This window comes from Centrocercus urophasianus, unplaced genomic scaffold (genome assembly GCF_019232065.1).
Source record: "Centrocercus urophasianus isolate 14NV4802_14NV808 unplaced genomic scaffold, USGS_Curo_1.0 seq_11, whole genome shotgun sequence".
Classification (NCBI taxonomy): domain Eukaryota; kingdom Metazoa; phylum Chordata; class Aves; order Galliformes; family Phasianidae; genus Centrocercus; species Centrocercus urophasianus.
The window spans coordinates 46602477-46620377 of record NW_024884253.1 but is presented as its reverse complement, the minus strand read 5'-3'; the positions used below and the strand labels follow the sequence as shown (position 1 = coordinate 46620377).

The 17901-nt window shown below is 39.7% G+C and overlaps 1 protein-coding gene across 4 annotated transcripts in view; it reads left to right on the top strand.

The window, feature by feature from the left end:
- MYOM1 (myomesin 1) overlaps positions 1 to 17901 on the top strand; it is a 107846-nt gene that overhangs the window by 26057 nt on the left and 63888 nt on the right. For all 4 annotated transcript variants that reach the window (XM_042840072.1, XM_042840071.1, XM_042840070.1 and 1 more), the window contains exons 2-3: positions 10580 to 10611; positions 13994 to 14480. In XM_042840072.1, coding sequence (XP_042696006.1) covers positions 14053 to 14480 — 428 coding nt within the window. In that variant the 5' untranslated portion in view covers positions 10580 to 10611; positions 13994 to 14052. The remainder of the gene's footprint in view (positions 1 to 10579; positions 10612 to 13993; positions 14481 to 17901) is intronic.

Genomic DNA, 17901 nt, shown 5'->3' with positions numbered 1-17901 from the left:
ATCTGTATGATAACACTATATCTTGAATAATAATACACTGATCTGTAGTCTTTCTTCCTTGAAACATTTTGGGATTCTTAAGAGGTGTCTTTTCTGAGTAATTGCTTCTCCTAGGTAAAATTACTTAAATTTCAAGATCAATTTTGACATTGCAAGCTTGTTTTAATAATTTGTGCTAAGAGCTGAAACTAAACAGCTTTGTGAATAGTTGGTTTCTGTTTGCTCATTACTGTAAAGTTATTTTCGATAAAATTACAGTTGTATATGATACTTGGAAAGAAAAACAAACAAGGCATTGCTGTGTTTGCTAAAGACTGTGAATAATGATACTGCTTTCAGCAGTTTTCACTGAGATATGGAAATAAGCATGCTTCATTTGCTAGTCCTAGCTTACATTCAGAATACTGATCTATTAATTATAGACATAATTAGGAGATGCGGTACTCTGAAAATTAACGGAATGATTAGTGCCACCTTCTCATGTCCTCATCCTCCATCTGGACATGCAGTTGAAGACCTACTCATGGTTCTAGGCATCATCTATGCCTGCTGATATTCAGTGTTTGTAACTCTGTGAGCCTCATGACAGCCTAGCAGGCCTCCTTCCTGGCGGCAACCCAGATGTTAGTTTTTGCCATAGGAAAGCCCCCCCTCTGGCAGTAGCAGCCAAGCTGAACTCACAGATGATGTCAGATGATGTTCTATGGGAGCAGCAGGTGAGAGGAATGCAGAAATGATGTTTGCGTAGCTGGGACTAAGGCATGAAAGAGCAGTGCTGATCTCCTTCTGTTTCCTGCAGGGCAGACTGGGGCTGTTTACCTCAGTTCCCGTGGTAGTAGACTTGGGAGGGGAAAGAAGAGTAAGGTGGGTAAAAATCTGTTAGATGTGACTTTCCCCTATAGCTTGAGAGAGCTTGCAGACTTTTTGTGGGGTTCTGAAAGGCAAGAAAGGATTTGTGGAGCTGCAGGGAAGCAGACAGATGCCAAAGGAAGGGATGCAATGGCTCGTGGCTAGTCTGGAACTACATCTGTGGCCAATAATGAGGTTGGAAATGGGGTAGAAATAATTACATGCAAATTTTTAGGTCTGAGAAGTACAAGCTTGCCCTTAAACAGCTGCTAAGTGGTCTGTGCTGCGAGCACCCTGCCTGTATTAAACAGTCTTTAGCTGGGCCAAGATAATTGCAGATACCATTAAGTAAAGATTCTGTCAGACAGCACCTCTGGATGCTGCCTCCTAGAACAGCCGAAGACCACGACACGCTGTGCATGGAGATTGTGTGGTCTTCACTGCTGAAGGGCTTCAAGATCCAGCTCAACAAAGCCCTGCACATTCACAGCCAAATCTCACAGCCAACACTGCTTTGGGCTGGAGCTTCAACAAGAGACCTCGAAGAGTGCTTCCAACCAGAACTGTTTTGTGATCCTTTGAAATCACTGTAGATTTAAATTGCCATTCAGATGTGTTCTACTGTATGCAAATTTGTACAAACAAAAGTCTAATTAGACAGAAATAATGGCAAATAGAAAGAACACAATAGAATGAGGAGACATATGCTCAGTCTAGCAAAAGCAATTCCATCATAATTAAATACGTGACCAATTTCTGCAGTTCTTTGCTTATAAGCAAGCTAGGTTTCTTTTTCTTCCAAAAGAGACTTTCTCTGCTTAAGACAAGTGATGAATTTCTCAGCAACTGTCTGTTGTTCCAAATATGTTAAGTGTAGTCCAACAAAAGTAGTGACCACTTTTATTTTAGTTCAGGAAAGCAAACCAGTTGGAGTAACTTGAAAGACTGATCTTATACAGCACACAATTCAGACTCAGTAGAGCCAAGTGTGATTGAAAACCACAAGTGAAGCGGAGCTAGATTTAGAAATTCTGCCACTGGTGGTGCATTGTTTTAAATAGCAGATCCCTGTGGTATAAGGAGTATTTAGAAATCAGTGTTTTGTGCAATAGAGCACAACATTCCCCTGAGGAGCAAAATACTGTTGGGAAAGAGGAAAAAGAGAAACAAGAATAAAGGAAGAGCACAGAATAATGACAAAAACCTCTCTAAAAAGAGAAGAAATATGAATTGAGGTGTTTTGATTACAATTTTGAATTCTAATAGAGCAGGTTGATTGAAGGATGATGGTTACAGACTGGGAATATTTCCATAATTCCTATGGTTTGGCAATGGGAGCAGTACTGAATTACCAAGCTGGGCAGCAAAATGGGGGTGTCATTAGGTGAGTTTATTTTATTTTTGGAAAGCAGGAAAGATTGGGAAGTTAACCACATCCTCAAGGGTCAATTTTTTATCTGATGCTCAGGATGTTCTTTCTTCAGCCCTCCAGCTGTACTTGACAGTTTCTCATCTGTGAGAGCTGCCAGCAGGGCTCCTCCAACCCATGTTTACTCAGTACTTCAGAAAAGTCAGCAAGAGCTTGATCCACAGGCATGAAGAATACCGTTTTTCCTTTTGCAAGCCATCATGTTCCAGCTGAGTTTTCTTTTAGATTCCGTATTAAGTTGTTTTCTTTGTCTGCTGGACTGACCTTTGATGTTTGTGAAGAAAAGATTGTTTAAAATAAAAATTATACAAAATAAACTTGATTTATATTTGTAGCCTTCCTTCATGTTCTCCCGTGGAGAAAAAAAAATTATGGCCCAATATTCAGGCTTTTTAATGTAAAAATACCATAAGATGGGTTAAAAAAAGAAGGGAAGAAGGGAAGAAGGGAAGAAGGGAGGGAGGGAGGGAGGGAGGAAGGGAAGAAGGGAGGGAGGGTGGAAGGCAGGAAGGCAGGAAGGCAGGCAGGCAGGCAGGCAGGAAGAAAGGCAGGCAGGCAGGCAGGAAGGCAGGCAGGAAGGCAGGCAGGAAGGCAGGAAGGCAGGAAGGAAGGAAGGAAGGAAGGAAGGGAGGGAGGAAAGGGACTGTACAAATGCAAAGGATTCCAATTTAAAACATACAAGGAATTCCAATTCAGCTGGGATGGCCGTGACAGATGATACCTGGAAAAGTTTTGACAGAGGAAAATACAATTAATGAAATATCCAGAATCATAAATAAAGGGGAAAAGAGGTAATGTTTCAAACATTCACAACTGGGAAATGTTTATATCTTAAAGTGGTTCTTCTTTGATATCACATCAGCATATGACATATTTTTGATTGACTTCACACAGGAACTTGAGTATTCTATTTCTACAGCTCCTACAACTATGCAGTGATTTATGCAAAGCAATAGTAATCATCATCGGAGATAGGGGAAAAAGAAAGAGGCTGAGCAAGAGAATATTTCCACTTAACAGTTTGCTTACTCTGAATCAATTTTATTAAAGGTGCTTTTCAAATTACAAGCATGTGCTTGCAATCTTTAAATATCTCCACACAAAGGTTCAGTAGTGATAAAGAGGAGAAAAGAACCAAAATAATTGGTGTACAATGGGCCAATGATTTTAAACATAAAGATTTTTGTCTTAACTGGACAACAACTTGTTTTTAGCATCCATTTAAAGTGACTGAAATACTAAATGAAATATAATGTAGATGAGAATCTGAGTACACTAGGTGAGCCAGGCTGTACATTCAGCAGTACTTTGCAGCACAAAAACTGTTGCTATGTATCTTGTTTTTGTCGTATTGTGATATATCTCAGACCTTCTTTAAGGTCTCAGAAATTGAGCCCCTAGGAAACATTTACCTGTTTGGCAGTATGACCTCAAACTTTTGTGCTGAAAAAAATCATAAAATCATAGAATAGTTTGAGTTGGAAAGGACCTTTAAGATCATTTAGTTCCAACTCCCCTGCTATAGGTTTGGACACCACCCACTAGACCATGTTGCTCAAAGCCCCATCCAGCCTAGCCTCAAACACTTCCAGGGAGAGGAAATCACTACCTCTCTGGGGAACATCTCACCACAGAATCACAGAATCGCAGGGTTTGGAAGGGAACTAAAGAGATCATTGAGTCCAACCCCCTGCTAAAGCAGGAACCCTACGATAGGTTGCACAGGTAGACATCCAGATGGGTCTTGAATATCTCCATAGAAGGAAACTCCACAGCCTCTCTGGGAAACCTGTTCCAGTGCTCTGTCACCCTTACTGTAAAGAAGCTCTTCTGCATGTTAGTATGGAATTTCCTATGTTCAAGTTTTAGGCCATTACTCCTTGGCCTATTGCTACACACCACCATTGAGAGCCTGGCCTCATCCATTTGCATCCCATCTGCCTTTAGATATTTGAAAACAGTTATCAGATTCCCTCTCAGTCTTCCTCAGACTGAACAGATCCAGGTTACTCAGCTTTTCCTCATATGGGAGATGCTCCAGGTCCTTAATCATCTTTGTGGCTTTCCACTAAACTCCTCCTAGGGGAGCCCTGTCATTTTTGAACTGGGGAGCTCAGAACTGGACACAGTAGTCTAAATGTGGCCTCCTGAGGGCAGAGTAGAGGGAGAGGATCACCTCCATCGACCTGCTGGCCACACTCTTTTTAATGCACCCCAGGATACCACTGGCCTTCTTGGCCACAAGAGCACGCTCCTGGCTCATGGCCAACCTGTTGTCCACCAGGACCCCTAGGTCCTTCTCTGCAGAGCTCATCTCTCACCACTCTCACACTAAGTAACTTGCTCTTCATATCTAGTCTAAATTTTCCCTCTTCCAGTTTAAAGGCATTTCCCCGTGTGTCATTACCTGCCCTTCCAAAAAGTCCCTCTCTATCTTTCCTGTAGGCCTTCTTCAGGTACTGGAAGGCCACTAGAAGGTACCCCTGGAGCCTTCTCCACGCTGAAGAGCCCCAACTCTCCCAGCCTGTCCCCACAGTAGAGGTGCTCCAGCCCTCGGGTCATCTTTGTGGCCCTCCTCTGGACCTTCTCCATCAGCTCAATGTTCTTCTTGTACTGAGGGCCCACAACTGGATGCAGAACTCCAGATGGGGTCTCATGAGAGCAGAGTAGAGGGACAGAATCACCTCCCTCAACTTGCTGACCAGGTTAGTCAAGGTTATATCCACATGGCCATCATCTGGAAATATGTCTGCAAGAGCCTTAGAGCAACCGGTTCACCTGCTAGCTGTCTGCCTAGCATCATAGAGATAAGTGCTGATTGAAAAATTCACTCCACAGTGATTAGATCAGTACATAGTGGGTAAAAAGTTCTTATGCTGAGCTGTGTGTTGCTAGGGCTACACCATCACTGATGCTGGATTTAGTTAGTGAAACCTGCCTTGATTAATTTATACTGTGTGATAGCTATTATGAGAAAAAAGAGATATTGTGCTTTCTAAGCCAGCTGCTTGTGAAGGCTGAGGCTCCCTTCCATATGGGCTTTTTGGTATCTCCTCCTACTTCTCTCACCTTTAGTGACAGAGATTTCTTTCTTTTTTTCCACTGTCCTTCCCTTAGGAGCCACAGCAGCCCATGGGGTTTGGGCACATCTGCTACCCGTATGGTGCATGTCTTCCACCCAACCTCACTGCAACTCGGATGTTGGAAAAGAGGTGTAGATCACACATCCAGAAGTAATTATTTTTCACCACAAGTCCAGTATTTTGGAGGAGTACTTTGAAAATTTAATGTGTCTAAATGACTTGGAAGACTTGCATTTGTCAGATTAGGATTCCCATTTGTTGTTCAGCCTTATGGCTTGCTTCAGTTATAAAATGCTGAATTCTGAATCCCAGTTCTTAGAGATGAGGCTGTGGTTCTCTGCTCCTTTTCAAACACTCTGGAGGAAGACTGCTGTCATCTGGCTGACATGCTCTGTTGGAGCATATTTCCAAGGAACGGGCACATACGTGCTAGTAGGCCATAGGCCTCTGGTAGAAAGCCAGGAGCAAGAAAAACACAGATGGGAACTGGTAACTTTTGACAGCTTATAAAGTAATCAAATGCAGACTGATTTTCAGAAGGCCAATAAAAGTTAAACTCTCATTTTAAGACTAACATTATACCACATGCTGAAGTGTTACTCTAAACCATAGAGTGCTGTTCCAAATCTTAACATTTTTAATAAAGGACTTTGTTAAGCCACTGCAATTTCTCCTGTAAGTCATAGAATTGTAGCTTCATGTAGATCGCAAAAGACCTTCAAGATCGAGTCCAGTTGTCAGCTTGACCTACCAAGGCCTGTCACTGAACCTCATCCCTTGGGGCCATGATTACAAGATCATAAAACTTCTGTTAAGCAACAAATGCTGAGGAGAAACATCCTCTTGGAAAGGATATTGCAAAACTCTGCAGCATGTGGTATCTTGCATCTTTTCCTGAACTGTAGTGCTGGCCACTGTCAGTGGGAAAACTGGAATAATCTTGTCTAGAAAGTTCATGCGTTTTCCAGTCTTCAAAGTATTGTATTTTAGTTGATGTGAACACCTTTTGTTAAGTCTCCAATCCTGAGCTTGTTTAAATATAGGAAATCTATCCCACAGCATGGGTTGAGAAACAAGACGAGCCTATTACGCTAAAAGCAGAATTGATCCATTTCTGCAACTGAAAAAAAAATAATAATAATTCTAATCATTTGATTAACCGTCTAAATATTTATAAAAAGACCTACTAGGTTTGGCAGTTGTCTCAAAATCATTTTGTTCTACAACTTATTATATTGATCCTAAACTAGATTACACAAAGCAAATTACTTCTAGAATTATTTCTGATTTGTGCTTTCACCCAGTGAATCTTTATAATCTCAGTTTCTTTTCTTAGGAAATTTTCATCCTCTGTTCTTCAAATACTCCAGTCTATTTTGCTCTCTTTGTCTTCACTACATCTTTTTCCACTGCATTCTCAATTTCTAAAGGATTTTTTCATTCATAATTAATTTTGGTGTTTTAAATCACATCTCTGTTCATCAGGGAGCACTGAATAAAACAATTTGTAAACTTCTGATGCAAATTTTCCTTGAAATTTTGCTCAGCTTGGTTAGTATGTTGGAAATTATTTCCAAGTTGATAGATAAAACCATTATTTTTCTGTTAAGACTCTGCCACTATCCTTTCCTTTACAGGGAACACTTGATTGATTCAAAGCTATTTCATCAATCAGTGTGAGGACAGAAGAAATGAAAGTTGATGCTGCTGGGTGTTAAATCTTTGTTATCTATGGCTGAACTAGTGTGGCAATCATTCTAATACTTGAGGCAATTGCTACACAAGATTGTAATAGTGGCTTAAACCTGAGTAACATATTATCTACAATTCATTTTCTTTGTAATGAAATTGGGTGGCCATAAGGACTTTTTATCACAAGAAAGGGGAAGATGATCAGTATGAAGTCTGAGTGTTAGGGTGCTATGGGGGCTGGATTTTCCCTGGGGCCATGGTACGTGGATCCTGGCTGTCAGCCTCCATCCTGCTGCCCCTCTGCTTGGCCAATATCCCAGCCAAGCTACTTAGCTCATATTTTAAAATATATTACCTACAAAAAGCTGTGTAACTGAATGGCAAGAATTCAAATATCTCACTTCAGTTGAGTTTCTGTGTTTGGGTTATCTGTGTTTGAAATGTCTCTCTGGTCCTTCATGTCCTGTGTCAAAGTGATCTTTTAATGGTCATTTGTCCAAGTCTATCCAAGACTGTTCAGGAGTGGAGGAAATGGCAGTGTTCTCCCCTCTGTCCAGTCTGGTCTCGAGGTATATGAGAGGAAATTCAAATCAGCACAATGGGAAACTTTGGCTTTAACTTCTGTCTTCATCAAGAAGAAACTGCCTTGCACTTGGGTGTGATGCTAGATCCCCAAGCTGCAGCAAGCTGCCTTTTTTCCTTCTGTTGCAGGTCTGATTCTGTGTGAAATGCATGAACTAGGCATAATGCAGAGAATAAGCAGAAACAGAAATTGACTTTACTTGGAGATTAAGACCTTCTCACGGCTGAAGGTAAATGAACACAGATATCCCTTGTCCTCAGTGTGTTACTGTAGAGGAAATGCTAAGCCATGGCTTGCGGCAGTAATTGAGTACCTGGTGGGAAGGCAGGACCAATCCAGGGGAGCTCAGGTGCAAGGAATGCCCCTGAATGACTGGAAGAGGTGGAGCCAGGATCTACCCCTTCCCAGACCTCATTTAAGGATTGGCAGTGGAGGCAAGGTTATCTTGCTGGAGATCCTTGCACATTGGAGTTCTGAAGATAAGTAGCTTCTTTCCTTTATTTCTGTGCCCACGGCTGTTAACGTTTGAGCAAAAGCTTGCTTGCTTCAGCCTAGGGCTTTGCTGCCGTGCTATCATTGCTGTGCTTTCCGTTGCATTACAGTTATGAAGATCACTAGTTAGGGTATAATGCATAGAGGGAAAGGGGATATTGGTTGACACTTGGCTGAATGTGAGCCACCAGTGTGCCCAGATAGCCAAGATGGCTGGTAATATCCTGGCTTGTATCAGAGATAGTGTAGCAAACTGGAGCAGGGATATGATAATCCCCCCGTACTCAGCACTGGTGAGGCTACACCTTGAGTACCGTATTCAGTTTTAGGCCTTTCACTGCAAGAAAGACACTGAGGCCCTGGAACATGTCCAGAGATGAGCAGTGAATCTGTGGAGGGTCAGGAGCACAAGTCTTATGAGAAGTGGCTGAGAGAACTGGGATTATTCAGTCTGATGAAAAGGAGGCTGGGGAGAACTTATTGCTCTTTACAGTGATCTGAAGGGAGGTTGTGGTGAGGTGGAGGTCAGCCTCTTCTCCTGAGTAACAGTGATAGGGTGAGAGGAGATGGCCTCGAGTGGCACCAGCAGAAGTTCAGGATATATATTAGGAAAAACTTCTCTGAAAGAGTGATCAGGTGCTGGAATGAGATGCTTATAGAGGTGGTGGTGTCACTCTCCCTGCTAGTGTTCAAGAAATGTGCAGATGTGGTATTAAGGAGCATGGCTTAGTGGGCAATATTGGTGGTATGTGCGTGGTTGGACGATCTCAGAGGTCTTTTCCAACCTTAACAATTCTATAAAGGAGAATAATGCATCTTCTGGAAGGGATTTTTTTCTTTTTCTGGAGAGAAATGTCTTTTGGGGGCAACAGTCTGAAAATGAATCCCAGAAGACAATATGCATGCTCCAAAACTCTGCCTTCTGAAAAACTGCTTTGCTAGTTTTGTTTGCAACTCTACTCTGTTGAAAGTGATGAACTTAAATGTTATGAAATTCAGGTAAATACTCACAGCTACAAGATACTGGAGCCATTAAAATTTAACCAGACTGCCTAAAAGCTATTTTCTGTGTCAAGTTCTGAACTCTTCCTTCAGCCTAACTATTCAGAAAAATAAATAGATCCTTGGCACTATGTATTCTAATTAGTAGAAATCTGAACTAAAACTTCTGAGGTGTCTCTCCTAGGACCATTGTGACTAAATTTACATAGACACACTATTATTACAGGGATTCTGAGACTTAGGGAGCTCCAAGTGGTTTGTTTTGATATTCCATTGGGAGGTAAATGACTTAAAATTAGCTGTGGATATTAATCTCATTTTTGTAAGCAGGTAAGAATGTGTAAATTTAGGTGTGAATGTAATTAGAGAACTCAAAAGATTTTATTGCCATACACAAATTTGATTTCATAGATTAAACAGACTCTGTGCAGGACAGATTCTGAAAAATTACACTTTGTAGCCCTATAATACCTGGGAAAAACACTGAAAACTTCTAGATTTGCACATCCCACCTCTTATCTATACTAATTCTATTACAATGAGAACAGAGAAAATCACCTTGACCACCTTCAGGTATGGTGACTCCCCCACCTCCCTGAGCAGCCTATTTCAATGCATTATTGAGAATTCTCTTACTGAGAAGAGATTTTTCTTAATATCCAACCTGAAGACAAAGACACTTATTTATCCTTAGCGATAACTGTTTAATTCCGAAACAAAGTTGAACGTTAGAGCGGTATGAGTTGTATCAATTTATATGCCCCATGAGGTCATGTTTTTGACTGAGTATTTTATTTAAATAAAGTGATAAAATGTAACAGTCAACAAACCAAAGAAACTACTTTTTTTTTTTTTTTTTTTTTTCATTGAATTGTAATTTATCATATGGCTTTATAGAGTTTTGCTGCTAACTACTACAATGGGGTTATCTGTCATTAAGTTGAAATATCTACATTACATGCACTGTGGCACCGCATTAAAAATTTGGGAAGAACTTACAAAACATTCATATTCTCTTGCTTTGGCAAAGGTCAGTGTAGAGACTGTTTCCTGGTTTCTGGCCATGACATGATGCACTTCTTGGTTTCCTAAGCCTGATTTAACAATGGAAAAATCCTAAAGATAACTTTGAATTGCTATGCTGGTTTTACACTGGTTTTATGGCGAATATTTAAAAGGGAGAACTCTCAATCTGACACTGCTGTCATCATGTGTTTGCACAGAGATAGCACAGGGTATCAGTATCTGTCTCTGTGTCTCTCCCTCTTTGCTGCTATATTTATCACCCTCCTGGCCATAAAAGGTCTGTCCTGGGGCTCTGACATTCCACTGACTACAGGCATTATTTTTGTTCTGGACGTTCAAGTCCAGTCCTTACCCAGGTCCTGCCTACGTCTGCTTTTACTGCATTCATCATTGCTATATGTTTCTGTTGTTCATCTGTTTCAGAGCTAATCCAGTTGCTGTTCATCTCGATCCCGGTAAGTGTTTCTGTATGGCATAAGGCTTTATGTGTTCAACTATTTTTAATTTGAATCCATACTGCCGAGTTGATGGTAGCTGTCTTTTAGTCTCCTCAAATCAACAGTTATTTGAGGAAGTAGTGGATTGGTACTGACGAAATCTGAAGGCTCAACTGTGGAACAAAGTGAAGTAGCGCAAGCATTCACTTACCAAATTGGCTATCCCAGCATATTCTTATAGTACCCTCAAATGAAGCATGGACTACTGAGATATAGCAGGAATCTGTCGTGTTACTTCTTCTGGGATTAGAGAATGTGTAATCTAAATATTTTCTAGCTGCAGAGAATGTCTTGTGATTTGCAAAGGAGATTAAACACCATTGACTGAGCTGAAGGGAATCTTATATATTTTTTTTAAGCTTGTATGTTTCTGTTCTTTTTTTCCTATTTCATTGTTTTCACTTATTGATGAAGTAGATCTTTAAAGAATTACAGATAGTAAATTGTGCAACAGGCACTGCCAGTAATTCACTTCCCTTGATGTGTATTTACAGCCTACAAACAAGTACTGCCTGTCTGCTCAGATGTCATTCTGAAAATTCAGTTCAACAGCTGCTAACATATAGCTCCAAAATCAGCATATTTATCTAACTATGTCTTCTATATTTTTAGGCCTGGCTCTGCAGTTACAAATTCCTACACAGCTTCTTGTGCTTCCCTCATAGTGAAAAGGGCTGGTTAGTGTAGGTACAGGTGGGATGGATTTTATAAAATTTAAAGACATGGGAGTCAATCAGATTACCAGCCAGTGCTGGTAATAGGAGCAAAATTCTCACAAGGTTCAAAGCTTCTTGTCATCCCCACAAATGTAGCTTTACTATATCTTGTCAAACTGATGTCACTAACTGACCTTTACCTGTGAGTAATGTTTGATATTCCAGAGAAATACAAAACATAACTGGTAGGATGATGAAACACTTATAAAAGGAAATTCTTACATTGCATCAGTAGGAGTTGTCCTTTAATTCAAGCCAGGAAAGCTCACTTCTTGTTCAGCTTGTCTTACTTGGTTCTTACTCTTACCATATACTTCTCTTACTTCTGAGAATAGTGAGGCCCACAGGTTTAATGTTTAGAAGAAAAAAATGGCCTTTATTCATTCTAAATATGATGACTTGAAGTTGTTAAGCTTTCTTTTTTTTTTTTTTTTCTCCACTCGGATAAGATGTAAATTGAAATGCATCTTCTAATGTCCCTATTTGACAATACATGAAGTGTTTTATACTTTTGGATCACATTCCCTACTTTGCATCCTGGAAAGCTGGGGAAATCCCTGAGCAACAGGACTGAATGGGTGTTAGCTTTGTGGCTGCTGTAACCATGAAGAAACTAAACAAAGCTAAAAATAAAACTGGAGAAGGTGAAGGGTTGCAAGTGCAGTGCTCAACAAAAGGGGGGGAAAAAAGAGATGCTCTCATGCTCTTTTCCTTTCAGTGTGCAAAACAAGACTCATCTGCACACCTTAATTTTGCCAAATAAAAATCGCAGTGGTTTGCAAACCCTAACCTTCTGCAAACCTGGCAGAGAAAGTGGTGAAGAAAAATGAAGAAATCTTATGAAACTGGGGAACTTAAGAGAAACTATGTACCACCAAAGGCCAACAAAGTGAAATAAATAGCAATAAAAAATATTGATTGGAATTAGGAGTAAGGATACTAAAAAGAATAAAAGTTCATTAGACTTGCATGAGAAAACAAACAAACAACCAGCCAAGAGGACAAATGAAGGAGTAAGCAAGGAACTCAGTTTTTACCATAGAAAACAATAGGCTAATGCTCTTTCTCATCCCTCTCCCTTCCTCAGGTAGAAATTAAGTAAATGGATAAACTAATCTCATTAAAGTAATTATTCCTCTATGCTCCAAGTTGTCATCAATTTCTTTTACACACTCAGAGACTTCTGATTGACTCTATTGTTGACTTTCTGCAAATGAGTGACTGGATCAGTTAGGCAAAGAGCAGTTCCTAGACTTTGAGTGAGACCTGAAATAGAAATAAGTTAAAACTGTCTTTTTTCCTAATTTGCCTTAGTTTGATGGAGTACCTGAGCCATTGCCGAAGAGGTTAGTTTGCTATTTCTTGTCTTGTCCTACTGTCAAAACAAATACTGAAGATAAAGGCAGTCTGCAATATTGAAAATATTATAAGATTCATTAAAAAACATTGATTTTTATGGAGTTAAGATTATATTTCAGCTCTGTAAGTGTATTTTATATCAAAACATGAAATAAAGTTTCATCAGTGTGTACAAAACCAGAAGTAGAACACATTCCCTATTGTTTTGATTTGTATAAAAAGCAATAGTGATATTTCTTCCCATTTTTGTTTTCAATTTTTTCTCAACATTTTCCCACTGTAGCCTACTCCTTTTCATAATAGGGATAATCCTAGCCATCTTGTAAGCATAATGACCAATGATAAGAAAAAGAAAGGTTGTCAGGGTGCGTTGATAGAGGCAACTTTTCTTGCCAGAGAAGAAAACATCTGTCTTAATAGTAAATGCAAAACAAAAGAAGACTGGACTGCCAGCTGAAAAAAAAAAAAAAAAAAAGGACATCTTCACTGTATTCAACCCTCGTCCCATTTTCAGAAGGGAACTACCTTTCACCTGATCAAATTTTCTCCTATGAGAAATGGCAAGGAAAACTAGTGGTGATTGTGCAAAGTCAAACTTAGGTGAGGATACCACCTGTATCAACTGTAAAAGTGTGATAAGCCCCTTTAAATGAATCTCTGCAATAGAATCTTTGGAGTTGGAAGGGACATTTAAAGGTCATAATGCACGTTTATGGAAAAAGAGTGATGTTCTCAATCTTACTGTTTCTAATTGATTATTAAGATCTTAAATTTTAAATTAAATTGGATTTTAAAATTGTATTACAAAAATGAATGAAATGTTTGCATATTTTTGTCTCAGCTTAAATGTATTGAATAGTTTTCCTGCAACCTCATACCATTTTAAATCATTTGTTAAATTAAGAAGAAGAGATTAATTTAACAAAAATATTTAAGGTACTTCTGAAGAAGTTGAACACATAAAATTTCATGAGCAGTAATGACTGGAGAAGTTAAACATACAGGAGTGCAGTAGTTTGCAGTAAGGACAGGGAGACTATTACAAGTGAACAGATGCCATAATACAAGGTTTTCTGCTTGTGTTGAATGACATCTGACCTTCTTGAGGCTTAAAAATGGACTCTTCTTAAAAAGCATCAAAAACGATAACCATAAATTTATTATATGTTTAAAGATTGAAGGTCTTGTTAGTTTAAGTTCTGTACTATTTGTATGCTGTCTCAGAAGTTTTTTTGACATTACTCTTTATTTTTGATCTTTTTCAGACAGTCCTGCTAGGTTTACATTCAGAAAATCACAGGGAAAACAAAATTAGAAGGCACTCATGATGTCTTTACCATTCTATCAAAGACACCATGACCATTACGACCGTGCGTATCGCCATAAAGCACTGCAGTCAACTGTAAGCCAGTACCAAAAGGAAACAAAGAGCAAATCTGCTGTCTATGCTCAAGGATCTGCAGCTTATGCCAGGGGATCTGCAGCCTACCGCCATGCTTCTGCAGCAGACTTCAGCCTCGACTCTTCAGCAGCATATAGCCATGGCTCTTCAGCCCACAACCTTGAGTCAGCAGCCTACAGCTATGGATCTACAGCCTATGATCACGCTGCTGTGCAAAGTAAGAGATCTGCTGCCTACAGTCTTGACTCTGAAGCCCTCAGCAAGAGCTCTGCTGCGTATAGTCATGGATCTGAATCAATCAACAAGCTGGCTGCAGCCTACCGCCTGGGGTCAGAGACCTACGGTCTTGGGTAAGGCTAAAAGTAAATCTGTCTTTGAAACAGTATTTTAGAACGAAAATGTGTTACCATATCCCATTGGTAAAGCAAAACTCTCAAGCTCTTCAATACAAATAAGCTCTGTGACGTGGTTTAAATATATCTTCCAGACTTAGTGTTTTCTTTTCTCTTTGAGGCTGGGAAGCACTCTAGTCAGCTAGTTTGCTGGACTAACTTGTGTGATATCTGGCATGAAAACAGCACTGTTATGGCTGAATGATGAAAAATATGAGCTCCATATGCATTCTCTAAGCTGGGTGGGCATGAGTTCCCAAAATTGTTCTGTCATATTAAGACTGCTGAAGCTAATATTCAGTGCTGAGAGAACTTCTGGATTGAGGCTGGATCTTATTTGACCATGATGGAGCACTAAAAGAACTTGGGGCTGTTTGCATGAGTTGAGCTGACGTGTTCATATATCATTAAACACTTCTGCCTTAGCACAGTATTTTTATTTTTGTGCTGAGTGAGTCAAGAAATTGAAATTTTCACAGTGAAAATTAGTTGAGAGATGCTACTTTCAAAGAGTACTATATAACTGTTTATTTTGCATTAGAATAGCTATGCTTAGCTGCTGTTATTTTAGTTTAATTAAGACCATAAGTAATGCTCAAGCAATTACTTTAGCATAATATTTTAGATAGCATGGCCTCGTGTTATATGTATATATCTCAGAAGTTGGGGAAGCATTAAAGTAAGATTAGAGCAGCTGTTAGCAATAAAGAAAGCAATCAACAAATTATAGAGAAAACATCTGCTCTCCATTATATTAATATAAAATTTAGAGCATTATTAGCAGAACCGATTGAGAGTTGTTCACCAGAAACTTGAATTTTGAAAACAGAATATTCTCCAAGGATTTTGGATAAATACGAATTCTGACCAAAAGTGCTGAGGGAAAGACTACCTGTACCACAGTAAATAATGCCTTGTGATTACAGCCTTCACTTGTCTTTCAGGCAGTTCAGGGTCAAGATTCCATTTGCCAGAGTTTGTTCAGGAAATCGAACCTCAGGCAGTTAGAGCCCAGATGAATGACTTGGCAGTCTTGGGCTGGACAATATCCAGTCTTTCCTATTGAAACAATTTCACTTGTATAAATAATTAACTGCTCTGTGAAGTAGCAAGGAAGACTCATTTATAATCTGCTGATAAAGGGATGCAGACTGGAGATGGCAGGACTGAGGTTTTTGTTCCTAGAGAATCAGGTAGGGGAAAGTATCCCAAGTTGTTCCTGCCCTGCAGTGATGCAGCTGTGCCTACCTGTTGCTGCTATCCCTAGCCCAAAGCTTTGCTATTTTCATATAAAACTTTTAGTATTCCAATACATGGAAACATTACCTGAAGTTACAGAAAATGATCATAAAAACAAAATCTGCCAAGTCCCATTGATTCAGTGATTGAGGATTTTAGATACTTATTCTGAAATGCGAATCTCCTTGCCAAGAAGAGCTCTAATTGTTTGATGTACTGAAACTATACTAAGAGAGCTTGGAATGTTTCTAGGTTTCCTAGGTGCTTTGTCTGACATAATAGCTTTTGTTTTGAAACAGTATATTTGGTGCTACTTTTGTAAGCTGCTCTGTAGCATAAGAGTTGCCAACAGATCTCATGTACTGTCCTGCCAATCACAGATGAGAATGTCTCAGCTGTAATGCCTCTCTGTGATACTGTCTTTGTACCAGAGGTATGGGAAACTCAGTGCTGCTGTGGGAAACAATAACTTCGGATATTAGAGTTAGAAACTTAAATTGCTCTTGCACAAAACTTAATACATGGGAAAATATGTTTCTGAGTGGTAATATTTAAGGCAACTTTATGGTTAATGTGGCTTCAATTTTGGTATTTATTTGGCTTCTGTAGCAACCTCTTGGTGGACATTTTGGTGCAATTTTCAAGATGTACAAGTGGTGCTGATTTAAAGTAATTCTTCCTAAATTCATGCTGTCTTTCCCTGAAAGCTCAAAACACTTCAAGGGATAGTTTGGAGACAAGAAGTGTTACTAAAATAATCTGAGCACATCACTTCTTGATTTCATCCTTATAAAAGGAACGGTATAATGATGGCGGGGCTGGGGGGAGGGGTTGTGGAAGAAAAAGTGTTCAAGAAGTCTTCAAACACTTTCAATTTTCAAAATGGTAAAGTGCTCTGAATCAAGGTGCTGCATCCAAACTAGAGCCCTTGGTGGTTACTGGAAGCCTGAATACACACAAATCCAAATCCAGATAAAACTGTTCAAATAATTGTTGATTCTTGGCTGTCATTTGATTTAACATTGAGATTTATGTGTAGTGGTTTTGTTGATGTATAGTTCTGTGAATAAACCTTTCTAAGCCCACGAGGAAAACAGACCATTCAAATACCGAGCTTAAATTCAGGCCACCTCTTATTTTTACTGAAAGTTCTTTCTGTTAAGTTTTACTATCCCTGCAAAATGTGAGTCTCATCCATTTCTGTAACCACTCACAGAAAAGAGTGTCCATAAAGAGGTGAGGCTGATGCACAGTTGATGCTGTGTGGGGAATTTATCATGGGAAAGCAGTGGTGAAGGACGCAGGGCTGAGTAACATGCAAGATTTTGATCTGATCCCAGTTCTCTGAGTGAAAAGTGCCCAGAGCACTGACAACTTAAAGGAACTACAGCTCCTTCAAAATGATAGGCTGCCTGTTCATTGCATTTCAAGTTTTTTCAAACAGTGACAGCTTGAAGAAGCAAGAGGAGAAAAATGAAAGCTAGCGAAACTAAGAACAAGTGCGGAGGGATGTTTTTAACTCTGCTGGTTACCATTTGCCAAAGCTATAGAATGCTGGGCTCGTAAAACAAACTGAGTTTCATCAAGCAAAGGTTGCTATGTCACATCTCGCCCTCTCCACCAGCTTGGAGCCACTCCTGCCCTGCGCTGCTCCTCTTGCCTCTGCAGGGCTGTGAGGCTCTGATTATTTTTCTTTTCTGTCACTTCTTTATTTATTTAATAAGCTCAATATTTTGCCTTTGCTCAAACTTTTGTTGCTTTTATGTATGTCCTTTTTGTGGCTGGCAGCATCAAGTGAAGACAGTTGTGTCATAGAGTTGCTTTCTGACCCCAAATGGGCTTGCTTGGAGAGAAAATGTAAGTTAATGGTGTGGCTCAGGTGTTTGTATTGATTTGTAGTTAAGGAGAAATAGCAAAGAAGACAGGGACATAATTCAGGTGAACGAAGCAAGGAGAGGAGAGGCATCTTACTGACTTGCAATTAATTAGAGTGCCAGATAGTAATGCTGTTCTGAGCAATAACGTAACCAGGAGCAACAGAGGGCTGAGTAAATATTTTAAGAAACATGAGAAGACTGTGAACTTGACCTCCCTGCTGGCACTGCTTGTCCTTCAGTTTATTATAGGTGAGGGTTAAGGA